At 40.2% G+C, this 15,608-nt stretch overlaps 1 protein-coding gene across 2 annotated transcripts in view; it reads left to right on the forward strand.

Moving 5' to 3' along the window:
* The window catches only part of med30 (mediator complex subunit 30), a 40,746-nt gene extending 25,229 nt beyond the window's left edge, over positions 1-15,517 (forward strand). For both annotated transcript variants that reach the window (XM_077549745.1, XM_077549744.1), the window contains exon 5: positions 14,413-15,517. In XM_077549745.1, the coding sequence (XP_077405871.1) occupies positions 14,413-14,508 (96 nt within the window). In that variant the 3' untranslated portion in view covers positions 14,509-15,517. The remainder of the gene's footprint in view (positions 1-14,412) is intronic.
* The last annotated feature ends 91 nt before the right edge of the window (positions 15,518-15,608 follow it).

Consider the following 15,608-nt stretch of genomic DNA (forward strand, 5'->3'; position numbering starts at 1 on the left):
TGTACAAGCAGCTAAGTTTTGATGGATGTGTCGAATCTGCTGTTCTCCATCATTCACTTGCAATTACCTAAAGTATGCTAGCATCTGATTGGTCAGTGTTAGTCAGCTGACAGGGGGTCAGGAAGTGTCGCTCTAGCTGTCCTGTATGATGAGTAAAGTTTAAAGTAAGAAGAAATCAGTCTCCATCCTGCCTTTACATTTTTATAAAGAGTGCTCCATTAACCACCAACGAATCGTCATGTTTGCTCCTGGTGGAAAAAAGCCAGCACCTCGTGCAGACTATAGCTACACTACGTGTATTTCTTGCAAGTTTCTAAGTTTTTTTTCTTGCAAATCTGTCATTTCATAAAGTCGCAAATTTATGAGTTTTTCCCCCCCTCGTAAATAGGGATAGGTACCTTTAACATTTGAACCGGTACTGTTCCAATACTCGGTAGGGGTGTTAGAAAAAATCGATTCGGCAATATATCGCGATATTACAGTGTACAATTCTCGAATCGATTCGATATGCGGCCGAATCGATTTTTAAACATCAATTTTTTATGGGAATATTCAACAAAACGTCTTACTTAGGGTTAGGATTCACACATTGGAACCATGGAAGAATGTTATATTAATGGAACATTAAGCTTTAATATTTTATTTCAGTACTGTTCAAACATGAAACAGACTGGACCTGTTTGTTAAATGCAGTTATATATATATATATATATATATATATATATATATATATATATATATATATATATATATATATATATATATATATATATATATATATATATATATATAGAACCTTTTTGAGATTGTGTGCCAGACTTTATAATACACATTCTCTCCCATCCATTATGGGACTTGCTGTTTATGTATGAAGTTTCTGAGCGCGCAAGAAACTCCATAATGTTTGCATAAATATTTCAGAAGCATTAGCCATAATTCATTGGTGCCTAATGGGTTGCGATTGCTCAATCTGTGTGCCTCAGACCCCTGGTGTGCTAGAATGTGATTGTGCATATCAATTCTAGGTCCTTAGTCATATGCAGTGTGCTAAGGGAAAAAAAAATGCAGTCACACCCATGTGACCACAAATTACATCCTTAATGAATCGCCTGCCTTACTGGTCACATGCCAATTAGGACAGGAAACGGCGATTAACTTGCTGCTCATGTAGCTGGAACTTTGCGTCTGGTGCAGCTTTTTTTGCCTGCTGTCTGCTCCAAATATGTGGAAAGCAACCTTCTGTCTGACTGATGGACCGAGGGTGCTTTTTGCCGAATGATTCATCGCGACTCTTGATAATCATTCCATCTGGGTCGTGGGACAGGCGGTCTTGTTGTCGACGGGTCACTCATTATTTGTCTTCGCTGTACTTCCTTTGCATGCACTACGTCTCCCCAATGCCTTGAGGATGAGCTTTTATCCCAAAGGGGGGTTGTCAGGCTGTACCTAGAAGACATGGCCCCCATCATTCCTTTACTGAGCTTTCGATCCCGCCCCCTCCCCCCCGAGCTGAAGCCTGCCACTGCCACTTGCCTTGCGTTTGATTTGATACCAGCCTAAGTGTGAATAAATTCCTGTCACAGCCCATTAAGGAGGCCTTGGAGAGATCTGGCATGTTATTAATTCTCCACAGCGCCTCACTTTCGCCGCCGTCTTCTCTTCGCTCTCTCTCCCACTCCGCTGCTCTTCTCATGCACTCTCACCCTCTTCTCCCTCCCTTCTATACTCACTCGCGTTCTTAATACCCTGTTAATTACCATGTCTGTTCTCTTTATTCAAATGAGAAATTAAAAGAAGGGGGATGGGGGTGCTTGCAATTTCAAATTGAAAAATGATCTGTTCATACTGAGCACGTTTACATGTAGTCAATCTTTTTAAAACCCGAATATTGCTAATATTCCATATTCCATCCCTCGTTTCCGCTATTGGTCTGCATTCTCCGAATTAGTAATTCACAGCAGGATCCCATACCTCGGTCTTATTAGCAGCCTTACGTGGCCCATTAGAGGCTGTGTGTATGCCAAGGGGTTTTTAATTTTTTTGCCAAGGTCAGAAGGGCAGTGTAGCCAACAAAGCTTTCACAAGGAGTCAAGAGAAATTTTCATTTCATCCCGTGTCAAGGGAAACCCCAATTATTCATGTTTTGTCTTAACACTGCCTTGTACAGTAAGCACTTGTCACTGTGTTTGTTTGCTTACATGGAAAATAGTCTTTTGCTCAGGTTTTATTTTTCACACAATTTTTCAGGACTAGTGAATTGCTGTTGAATCACAAAAAAAAAAAGATTATACGCTTTGATATCCAAAAGCATGACTCTACCCTTTATAGAAAGATCCAGCGCAGGCTTGCGTAAGCATCAAACACACAAGTTCACATAAAAGGGTTCAGTAAAAGAAAGATGTTTTTAATTTACTTTGAAATGATTCACAACTTCAGGCAGTTCTCATGTCATCAGACGGAGTCTCAGCTCACAAGGGGCTTTTTACTTTCGGGTCGTTTTTGCAAGACTCTTTTTAAATAAATAAAACATAAATGTCGTTTTGGCTGCTCTTTTATACACCATTTGCGTTTTGGAGATGGCTTGTTAACATTTAATAATGGCTCCCTTCACATCTATACACAGAAAGAAGCAACTTTTCTCAATGGGAGGATGTGACGTGCGGGCATGATTCATTCAAAGTGAATGATAAGAAAATGTTTATGTATGATCCAGGAAATTGTTGTTTTGCTGTCAAAACGTAGACTAGGTTTTAGACTCGGCGAAAGCAGGTCTAAATGGTGACGTGTGTGTGGTGGAAAATTCCTCTGAATCATTGTGAAAATCAATTAATTGAACAACGTGGAATCATTTATCATTTTAAAAATATTTTAATATCAATCTCAAAAGATTTTCCCAATCTGCTGCAAACCCTCCAATGCCCTTTAAAATTCATTGAAGGGCCATGTTTATTTAGGCTGTGGCAGAGGTTCTCAGCTGGGGCTTAAATGACATTAGCTCCTGACAGACATCTGAGAGCGATGAAGTTGGATGACCTGTCTGCCCTGAGATGGCTGAGCTTGTGAGTAAATATGGCTACCCAGTTAAACATTGCTATATTTTGCTCTGTTGTGCAATTCTGCTCCGGCTTACCGCCAACGCTTGGCTACCCATCATTGGGTTTAAAGCAACAATAACCCAACCTTCTTGCCCCTCAATTATTAGCATTGAGGAGCAAATCAAAAAGGTAAACCCCAATCAATGTGTGTACTTGGCTGGCACTCAAGTGCTTAGAAGAGATCGAGGGTGTGACGACTCCCAGATAGCAAAAGGCTAAATTGATCAAATGTGTTCTGCCCCAGTCAGCTGACACTGCAGTGGTTCCACCTCAATGCAGAGGACATATTGTGAGCACCCCGGCGGTAGGTGTATGTGAGGATGACAATACGCCTATTGTATTTCTGCCACCTCAGGCTTTTATCTGCTTTCACAATCCCTTATAAAAAGACTTTATTCCCCAAGGAAATCTCAATCCAAACACACACGGGCACTTAAACCCTCCCTTTGAGGAAAGCCATAAAGTTTATAAAGTCAATTCAGTTTTTTTTTTTTTCTAAACTGGTGGCAAATTGAGTCAGTTTGGCCTGGCTCCCTCTGGGGATACTATCAGATGGTTCGACACAACCCACTTAGGGTCACTGTTCCCTAGGCAGGCATCGAGCAGTAATAAGTAGCTTACTTCCACAAGTTTGACTCTCCTCAAGTTTCACAATTTGCAGAGGATTTTAGTGCATGTGCAGTTTGGGAGAATTTGCCGTTTATTAAAAAAAAAAAAAAACGGATTATCTTTATTTAGATCGTACAAATACACAATTATCCATGTTTTTTTAATTTTATTTTTTTATGAAGTCCACTTACTGTAATTATGACTTCATAATAGATGGTGGGCTGTACTCCTGCATTTGTAATTAAGTGTTGAGCTGAGATTCTATAATGCCATGTTGTCCTTCGCATACTTCCCTTTCATGTATTTAAAGACGAGCGAAGACGGTCAAAACAACAGCTGATCACCAACTTGGTTTTAATAAGCCAAGGGCTGATATCCTTGAATCATGAATGTACTGCCACTCAAATGTTTTCAACATTCGAGTGGCAGTAAAGCAGTGATTCCCAACCAACCAAGGCACATATCTCCCTTTGGTAAAGCAATTCACGGCACGCCATTTAAAAATGTTACAAAGAAACTGATGTACGGATTGTATTTATACACCTTCTGTCATCTATTGGAAGATCATTTAACTCATTCAATGACAGCCATTTGCAGTTATCGCACCACTTAAGAGTCCACAGCGATATTAGAGCATTTTGATTGATTTTCCAAGATCCACAAATTATTGTGTTCTACGATTTTTTCAAATCAAAACACATCAAGAAAAACATTGAGGAACGGAAAATCATTAAATTGAATGCTAAGTGTATATGCCCCTGCCCCCACTCTAAATCTCTGGCAAACAGAGGTGATTTCAATCTAAAATGGTGCACCGCTTCCCTCTACTGGCCGTTTGGCTCAATTCCAATCCCCAAACTGCTTGCAATTTAAAGGGCCAGCGCACCAGAACCCATCAGACCTGTATCAACCCCTCCGAATGACAGAAAATTATAAAACAACATAACTCGACCTTGGCACTGAATGTTTTGATTCTAATGGACTTATTAAGTCCTTTAATAAGTTCATCATTTTAACTGTTGCTATATGTTGTTGACAAACAAAAGTACATTTTTCTTTTTTTTTTGTAGTTAATTTTATTTATTTTTGTCCGTAACATATTGTGCATTCGTCATTCGTCCATTCTCAGTGTTATTTTTCAAGTGTTTTCCAAGTGTCCGTTTGTTAGTTGTTGATTCCACATGCGCCATCATTCACTATATGATTATTATTGTAGCATGCACGCTACATCAAATTCATAATGCTTTGCCCATCTCAAGTAGTTAAACAAGATAACAAATACGATTGTATACTGCTATTTATTGTATTAGATACCATTACATGATGTAATTGTACCTAACGTTGTGGTCGGTGAGTGCGTATTAAATCACTGTATCATTAGGCCCTTGTTTATTCAATCTTACCTTATCAGTAGTTTCAGTATGTACTGTTGGCTGATAATCAAAAAGGCTGTCTGACTGAAGTGGTGCCCCAGATTGATTCCCGACTGAATAAGAGTTAATTGACACTCAGCTCTGATCCAGACTTGAAAATATATCAAATGTGCAGTGGACTGTGTCGCTCTATGACCTGATTCATCTACAGTATATTTTTAACATGTCAACTGGTGCAAAGATTAGCTGGTCTCTCCCTGTTCACTAGTCGAGAGCTAGACTTAAAGAATCAAAGCGCTGCATCAATACCTTACGACCATCTACTGCGTCTTGATTTTGTGCAGCGGGGCATGCCTGATTGGCTGCTGTGTTTTTGTTACCTGACCTGCCAAATTATCACCAGTGTGACGGAGACCCTGCAACAAACTGGGTAGATATATATATTGTGTTTCTTCGGGCTGATTTAGTGTAAAATCCTTCATGTTCTTTCAGTTCTTGGTAGTCATTTATGTTCTAGATTGTGTTTTGACAATGATCAGAAATGAGCTACAAGGTACAAGCAGCCGATCGAAGTGACAGACGGGTGATTGCGTGGCAACAGTGTACTACTGTTTCTTGTTAGCAGAGATGCTACATTATGTAGTATTGTGCAAACATTGTATGCCCCCTATCAAATTTGAAACACATACGTATATGCTGACAAAACATATTCACAATATGCATTTAGATAAAACCCATATTGGGGCCATGAGTATAGTTTCCGACATCTTTCTAGGTCTATTTTCTCAATGATGCCCAATTTTCCCGCTACTCCCCTCATTTTTTTGCTGTTGAGCAATTTTTGATGCAGTCTGACCAATGATATCAGCATAGTCAAAAATGGGCAGAATAAGTTGACTTAGCAGTTTTTTCCCCTGACATTAAATTTAAAACATTTCATAGACCGAAACAAAACACCAAAAAATAATCTTTAAAACATATTCAATACTGTATGTGGCTTAAAGTTTGGTGTTGAATCAATCCAAACATCCAAATATTTACATTCATTAATTTTCTCTACCACTATTATATGTCAAAAACAAATACTTTAAGTCATAAGTCACACATGTTTTGGGTTGGTTAGGTAGCAATCTGTTTTCAAAAAGCCAAGTCTGAAAAATTTTAGTCATGTAATCTTTCTTGAATTTGTAAAGAAGAGGACTTTGTGTTATATAAATCCGATGCATTATTATTATTATTATATATTGTATATATCAATCATATCATCAGCATATAATTGAACAGAGCAGTCTGAAAAAATAGAGGGAAGGCCATGAATAAATATAGGGAAAAAAGTGGACCCAAGATAGATCCTTGAAGAACACCTGTAGGCTTAACTAATAAATATAACTTACATCCTTTCAAAGAAACACATTGTTTTCTACTGTGTAAATAACAATTAAACCACAAAATAGAGGGTGTTTACATCACCCAATATCATATAACTTGTCGAACAAATAACTCAAGAACTTAAGATCAAATGCTTTCGTAAGACCAACAAAATTGTGAGAAATTTCTGACCTCAGTTTTGCAATGTTAGTTGAAACACAAAAACAAAAAACAAGAATGATAGAAAAGGTTTCTTGGATCTATGGCGGCACAATTATAAGGTAATCAATATGTACTTTATTTTATCTGAGGGATTGCTCATTTCAAATTTAAATAACAAACAAACAGATAGCACCTTAATGTTTAATTTTGTATTGTGATGTGTAAATGTGTAAAACTGGAAGCTAAAAGTGTACTTCTCTTCACTGCGCTCCTCTCCTCTCATCTAATCCCCTCTCCTCACTCACAGACACTTACACTTGTAATTCCCAGCCACATCCACAGAGTCAAAGCTGCGATTTGAGTTGCCAGCGACAGGGCGGATTAGCAGAGGAATCCTGAGTGAAAGCACATTTATGCTCCACTTGCTACGTTCCCCCCCTACTCCCCACTCGCTCCCTTTGCATGCTTGTCATCAAGCGTGAGCACATATTTGAATCTCATTCGTTTCCAAGCCGCCGCCCCCACTATCTCAAATCTGCTCTTCAAAAAGCAACAGTGGGGTTCTTAATATTCACAGAAAGCTTTATGATCGTGTTTTTGGTTTTACATTAAATGCTGATAAATGATTGTATTCATCTTGTAATTTCATTACAAGATTAGCTTTATTTTTCTTTACTGTGTAACGGATCAACAAACCCTTCCCAATCGGCTTTAAAGTGATGATAATGCAACCATAATTAATGGAGCGATGGCAATTATAAAGCTTGATAAGCGTGAAGATTTGACAAATCCCAAGTGTTAACCAATTACTAGATTGATGCACCCATTGAAGAATGACTTCAAGCAATGGAGTAGTCAACAGAAATAGACTTTGAATTGAAAGCAGCCTTCAAAAGGCTAAAAAGCACTTCAGTGAATGTAGTTCAGATAAGGAATGTCTTACACGGAATCTGTCTTAGCACAGAAATGCATTGATTAAGGAATCTGGAGTGGCCAGTGGCGCTGAAAGGAAAAACTCGGCTTTGTTACTCGCTTTGTTTGTCACCCTCCTACTGAAGACAGAATCTTTGATCTGATTTGGACTCAGGCAGGAGGCAGCATGATGAAGTAGATCAGACAATAGTAGAAGAAGAGAGGATCATTCAAACTAACTGGCAGCTCCTCTAGTAGCAAAATGTTCTTTTTACTTTATCAGTTTAGGACAATGATGAAGTAACTTGGATTAAATTATAGCGAACATGTACACCGCCGCCGGCTATACAAACCTTTTACGGCTGACAAGCTAAAATGTATTGTCACAAAAATGTTGCAAGAAATCAAATATTCAGTTGTACCTTTGCACTGAACTAACATGCATACAGTAACCCTTTTTCTCATGATTTGACTGATCCTACGACTTATACTCAGGAGCGATTTGTATATATGAAAATTAGAGCTTGGACTGGCACCCGGAATTCTGTTCCCTAATTGTGTTGACTTTTCACTGCAGTAAATATATTTACCAACTGCCAAAAGACAGTAGTAAAAGTCATGTATGACCACCAATAGCTACCTTTCTTATAGCATGCTCCAGAAGGTGGCAATAGTGCACCAAAAGTATCACCAAAAGAAAGAAAAACTGAGAGGCAAAACTTTTCCGTAGTTAGAAGCGGAGGTTTCGTCCAGCTGGAACTTCTTTTGCCAAAGTGCTTAAAGTGTTTCCTTTCCTCATTGTGTAGCTGCCACACGACCACACAGGACTTTACTTAAGCGGTGCGTGTGACGCACGTCCTGCGGCTGCCACCTCACCTTGTTCTGGCAACATACAACCTACGGCCACCACCCGCCCTTGCTCTGGCAGCACATGTCCTGCGTCCACTATCTGGCATTGCTCTGGAGGCGCACATCCTGTGGCCACCACCCGACCCTGCTCTGGTGGCACACGTCCTGCGGCCGCCACCTCACCTTGTACTCGCAATGTACGTCCTTCGGCCACCATCCGGCCTTGCTCTGGCGGCACACATCCTGCCGCCACCACCCGACCTTGCTCTGGCGGCACACGTCCTGCGGCCACCACCCTACCCTGCTCTGGTGGCACACGTCCTGCGGCCACCACACAACCTTGCTCTGGCGGCACACATCCTGCCGCCACCACCCGACCTTGCTCTGGTGGCACACATCCTGCGGCCACCACACGACCTTGCTCTGGCGGCACACGTCCTGCGGCCACCACCCTACCCTGCTCTGGTGGCACACGTCCTGCGGCCACCACACAACCTTGCTCTGGCGGCACACGCCCTGTGGCCACCACATGACCTTGCTCTGGCGGCACACGTCCTGCAGCCACCACCCGACCTTGCTCTGGCGGCACACGTCCTGCGGCCACTACCCGGCATTGATTTGGAGGCGCACGTCTTGTGGTCACGACCTAACCTTGGTCTGGCGGCACACGTCCTGCGGCCACCACCCTACCCTGCTCTGGTGGCACACGTCCTGCGGCCGCCACCTCACCTTGTTCTCGCAATGTACGTCCTGCGGCCACCACCCGGCCTTGCTCTGGCGGCACATGTCCTGCGTCCACTACCCGGCATTGCTCTGGAGGTGCACGTCTTGTGGCCACCACCCGACCTTGCTCTGGCGGCTCACATCCTGCTGCCACCACCTGACCTTGCTCTGGCGGCTCACGTCCTGCGGCCACCACACGACCTTGCTCTGGCGGCACACGTCCTGTGACCACCACACGACCGTGCTCTGGCGGCACACGTCCTGTGGCCACCACACGACCTTGCTCTGGCGGCACACGTCCTGTGGCCACCACATGACCTTGCTCTGGCGGCACACGTCCTGTGGCCACCACACGACCTTGCTCTGGCGGCACACGTCCTGTGGCCACTACCCGGCATTGCTCTGGAGGTGCACGTCTTGTGGCCACCACCCGACCTTGCTCTGGCGGCTCACATCCTGCCGCCACCACCCGACCTTGCTCTGGCGGCTCACGTCCTGCCGCCACCACCCGACCTTGCTCTGGCGGCACACGTCCTGCGGCCACCACACGACCTTGCTCTGGTGGCACACATTCTGCCGCCATCACACGACCTTGCTCTGGCGGCAGACGTCCTGCGGCCACCGCCCTACCCTGCTCTGGTGGCAGACGTCTTGCGGCCGCCACCTCACCTTGTTCTCGCAATGTACGTCCTGTGGCCGCCACCCGACTTTGCTCTGGCGGCACATGTCCTGTGGCCGCCATCTAATCCCGCTCCGTGGCACACATCCCGTGACTACCACTTGACACTGCAAAATGTTGATTAGGGGTGCATAAATTAACCCAGAAATGTATTGCAATTTTTTTTGTACATTGATTAATCATTTCTATATCTTAGATACCAGTCTGAAAGGTTGTTTGAAGCACATTTCAAACAATAACCAAAATTGGGCCTATGAGCTTTAGAGGAATGATGTCTCTCAATTCTGTGCCCTCTGAGGCATATGATCTGATATTACAAATATTCATCTTGCACTTGCTCCACTATCTATAATGCCCTGAAACATTTAATAATGCAATGCGCCACAGAAAGTGAACCCTCCAAATCCCTTTTGTGGAGGATAAACATTATTTTAACTTGGTCATGTTAGGATGCATTTGTCAGCAAACTGGCAAGCCTCAACCCTTCTTTGTCATCATTATCTATGTGTCTGTTTGAAATCTGAACCAGTGTGAAGATGAATTGATGAATTTATTTTTTGACGGTTGGCTTGGGCTGACCTCAATGGAACTCTTTAAGCACCAGAATTGTATGCCTCTTGCACTGCTTGGTACTTATTGTGGAAAACTGTATATTGTATTATATATACCTTAGCGCTGCTGACTTTTGTCCAATATTGTATTGCTCTTTCATCCAGACATCCATCTGATATAAGGCATTTCTGACACTCCTTAGGCGGTCTTTAGGACGACAGCTCTTCCTTTTACGTTGGGCAGTCGTTGGCCAGCGTTCCAAGGCTGCACATCAGAGTGTCACCAGAAGCCTTTTTCAGAGTGAAAAGACATCAAAACAGAATTGTGCGGTCGGCTGTTGAGAGACAAGAAACACGAGAGTGCACCTGCACGATGTGTTTTGTGTTTGACGGTCTCGCCATTCTGACACAAAGGAGATTGTGTCAAGGTCGCAATGATCTGCTCCCTTCTTCGCATTGCCAGCACAATACATCATTGAGCACTTCCTGGTACTTCACAGCTTATAAATGGAATATTATTTACCTGAAGTTGCAGAAGAATTTTTGTGATAATAGCATTCTAGTTATTTGCATATCAGCAAGCTTCCTATAATAAGGATGAGGATTTGCTGCCTCCGTAGTATTTCCGAGGGTGGAAAATGTGAAATTTCATATCTGGCTTTATTGCAAGCGCTTGGCTAGATGTTTATGTGGAGTAGGAATGAAATGAGGCAAATGTGTTGCCTCTGAAGCCAAATTCACCCGGTTACGCTTGAAATTGTCGTGACAAGTGCACCTATCTGTATTTGCTTCCCTTTAAAAGCAAAGGAGAAAAAAAATACAGTGCTCTTATTACCTGAAATTACAAAGGCTTTGGATACTATCTCATTAATGCAGAGTAAATGGCCAAGTTATTTCAAGAGCTGCTCATCAGGGTAATGAGGCATATCATGTATAATACACTCGCGTCGCGTCACACACACACACACACACACACATGCTCGCTCTTACAATAAAAGTGAAAGTCAAAGCGGGAGATAGCAACGGGAAGATCTGGCAAGAGTGTTCGTTAGAAGCAGTGAGAGTCCTTTGGAGAGCTAGCGAGAAACAGGAAGGCCTCCAAATGTTCCACTCAGGATTATCTTCAAGGACAATCAGCTAAACAGTTGATATTAAGAGAGCTGTGTGAAATCGATGGCTCTAAGCGTTATCTGTGGTGCAAAAGGGTTCGTAATTAGTCATGGCTAAAGCAGTGTTGCCGAGAGACAGAGATGGATTTCATCTTAAATAGATTTCACTGCAGATACAGTCAAATCCTAAGCAAGAAGCTATGCTTGGTGCACTAAGCCTTGGTATTTCAGATTTATACTCAACTGGCTTCTGGCGTCCCACAAGGCTCAATTTTAGGCCCGCTTCTTTTCCATGTTGTATTGGTTATAATAAATTGACTTACGATTGATTTATTTTTATGTACAGAGCTTTGTTAAAGTGCTTTAGAAATAACAATGCTCATATGAGGGCAATACTATGAAGGAATGCTTTTTAGTGCATAGTGATTTGAACAAATGTGGTGGCTTAGCTCAAGGTCATGCACACACTAGGTCAGGGGTCAGCAACCTTTACTGTCAAAAGAGCCATATTAGGTCAAATAAATAACAAATCTGTATGGAGCCGCAAAACATTTGGACATTGTGAGAAGGTAACAGTGTGTTATTGTTAGTTTAATGTACTGAGCGCTAATTAACCATAATAGAACAATATGAAAGCAGCATCTAAAACGTAGAAATTCATTTTCTTCTACCTTTGGGCTTTTGTTTTTGGATTTTTTGGGGGTATTTTTTCATACTTTGTTTTTCATACAATTTAAGTCTTTTTTTCTTTTTTTGGTGGCAGTTTTATGCATATATGGTAATTTCTTTACTCAACTTTTTATAGTTACTTTTTGAATGTTTTCTTTTCTGCCTTATTTATTTATTTAAAAAAAAATGTTTTGACTTTTTGGGCAATTCCAAAGACATTTTCTGGTAATTGTCTGCTTTTCTTCTTTTTTGGACATTTTATTGTTAAAACTTTTTCATCTACCTTTCGTTTCTCTTTTCTGACAACTTAAAAATTTAGACTGACATTTTCTCCTTCCTTTATTGGACATTTTATGGCTATTTTTTTGCCAAGTTTTCTGTCTTTTTTGCTATCATTTTTGGCATTTTTGTGGATATTTAATGGTGATTTTCAGGATTTCTTCTTTTTTTGGGCCATTTTCTAGTTACTTTTTGAACTATTTCTTTTCTGCTTTTTGTTAAAAAGAAATGTTTGACTTTTTGGCAATTGTAAAGACATTTTTTGCTGTTGCTCTTCCATTCCGTTCCGCTCCTTTTCCCTTTTAGGTCATTGTCAAAACTTTTTCATCTACCGGTACTTTTCTGACAACTTAAAAATGTAGACTGACATTTTTTAAACATGTAATTATTGTTATGTTCAGGAGTTGGATCCCAAAAACGCAGACACAAATAATAGTTTTGACATTTATTTGTAAAACAAAGCTTTAACTGAACAGTGACATGACAAAGAGAACAAAGGCTCATGCATCAGCCAGGGCCAAACGCCAAACATGGTATGCCCAGTAAGTCAATAACTAAGCGGTTTGCGCGAAAGGTACTCACGACAAGACGAGGCAGCGAAAACTAGACCAGAAACATCGAGAAGAGATCGTGGATCAAGAGACGCGGAGCTAGGTTGCTAACTATCATTCATTGGACTGTAGAGGCAAGCTGATGAATCGTCCGACAAACAGAATGTGTCTTCGGCTGTTGCCTTTATAGGTTGCGGATGACTCTCATACCGAGTTGCAACACAAAGGACACAGTCTGAGAGCACAAATATGACAATTATTCATAAAAATAAAAAAAATCTCTATTATGGATTAGTTTAACCCTGGAGAACCCACAGGGTCAAATTTGGCCCCTATAAATTATTCTACTCAAATAACAAAGACCTTTTTTTTTTAATTTTTCTTTTTACAAATTTAACTTCAGAAGTCCAGAGTGCCACTTCTGACCCCTGCATGGGGCCATCTAGTGGATGAATATTGCACTTACATGAGCCAGAGTGGTGGTGACAAGATGGCTAAAATGCAACAAATAAAACAAAAAAATTACATTGTTCAATGTAGCTGTGTATTTGATTGATTATTTTCTTAAATTCTAAATAGTTTACTGACAGTTTTTGTTATTCAGATTTTTCAAAATGATACCCCTAAATCCCAAAGGGTCAAATTTCGCCCTAATCCTAAATTAGGAAATAAACATATATTTTTCAATATATGTTTGAAAAAACATATATTTTGGTGTTCAGTGAATTTATAGCAGTCATTTAATGTATAATTCATAATTTTCCAAAGAAGAAAAGGGTTCTTGGGTTCTCCAGGGTTAAAGAATATGTGAAAATTTATTTATTTATTTTTTTTGTTAGAAATGATTTTGAAAAATATGTAAACCAAAAAAATATATATACTATTTTTTTGTTTAAAGAATATGTAAAAAGTTTTACTTTTTTGTTAAAAATTAGTTTAAAGAATATGTAAAAAAAATATATATATATACTTTTAAAAAAATAGTTTAAAGAATATGTAAAAAAAAACAAAACATTTTTTTTTTAAATAAATTGAAAGATTACGTAAAAAAAAAAAATCCTACTAATTTTTATTTTTATTTTAAAATTTAGCGATCCAATGCCGCAGGTTGGAGACCCCTGCACTAGGTCATGCTGTGGACTTTTTTAGACTGCATTTTTTTTTTGCTATTCCATCCACCAGTGTTCTATACTGCTTAATCCTGTTCCATCCCAGTCAGTCAGTCACATTGCACATACACCCTACCATACTCCTCCATGATTTTGGAATGTGTGAGGATCCACACAGAAAATTCTGAGACCAGAATCCAATTCATACATGTCAATTGAGCAAATGCTTATACATCTTTCATCTAGTTAAGTATGTCATTCAAATGTTTTTTTTATATGGTATTAATTACCATAGCTGTAATAATCTTGCTGGGTGGCATTTGGTTTTCTAATTAGCACCTAAATCATTTGTAATTGTCTTACTTTTACGACAGAAGCTGAAGCAGAAAAACCAGCAGCTGAAGCAGATCATGGATCAACTCCGCAACCTCATCTGGGAAATCAACTCCATGTTGGCCGTCAGAAGTTGAACCGCGACACACCACAGTATACACGCACGCGCACACACCCTGAGGAGTACTGGACCCAATGAAGATACCGCAGTTTTGCTGAGGTGGCACTTTACTGACAAAGCGAGGACTTGATTTCCTGTGGAGGAAAGTGGAAATATGAAGACGACATGGTGTCACACCACCGAGCGGTGAGTTGGAGAAAAAAAACATGGTCGGTGGTGATATTTCGGGACATCTGTCTACCTCAATATTCAACATTTCAATCAGCATTATGAATTCAATTTAACTGCAGTTTTTTTTTTAAATCTATTTGTAGCTTCGTAGAGTTAATATAGAAACACATAACATTTATTTAATCATCTTATTTTGTGTGACTGATGAGCTTTACTGTCTTAAATTTGTCAGATTTAAATAATAAGACGTGGTTAATTTCTGTCGGACAGTTTGTTGTTTTTAAAACTTAAATATTCAATGTACGTAAACTTGAACACTTTGACAAATTAAAAATATGAAATGAATACATTAAATGGGTGTCATTGAGTGATGAGTGGGATAAAAGAAAGTATTCAATATATATTTTAAAATAAATTGTATAGAATGATATAATAGTTCTCTCATTAAGCGCGTCACAGTTCAGATGGACAATAACCTGAATTATTTTTTTGTAATTTTAATATTGGAAAGTGCAGTAAAAGCCTTTTCATTCGTTATGGCGGAACTTCATACACTAAAGTCGATTAGTTTGCAGCGCTTATTAATGTAAATTAGTTACATTACATTTGGGCGGGAATTCACTCACTGACACTTTGGACTGTGTTCAATCTTCGAGGTTGCAGTGTATTGATTTGACTTTTTGATCAATCGGGTCATGTGATATTTAGACAAGAAAAAGCGATGCTTGACAATAGACTCCATTTGCAGCCATCATGAAACGGGTTCGCCGCCATTTATCATCCGCACGCTAATGACAGGTTCTCATGTATACATGACAATATCAGTTGTGTTCAATAAAGTGACGACAAGCTTGCATTTATTTATTACTACAACCGTTGTCCTCAACAAAGGAGGAGAGAAGCAATTTTGAAGCAGAAGAAAAAAAAGCCTCACTGTGAGTGGGA

This window comes from Vanacampus margaritifer, chromosome 17 (assembly GCF_051991255.1).
Source record: "Vanacampus margaritifer isolate UIUO_Vmar chromosome 17, RoL_Vmar_1.0, whole genome shotgun sequence".
NCBI classification, from domain to species: Eukaryota; Metazoa; Chordata; class Actinopteri; order Syngnathiformes; family Syngnathidae; genus Vanacampus; species Vanacampus margaritifer.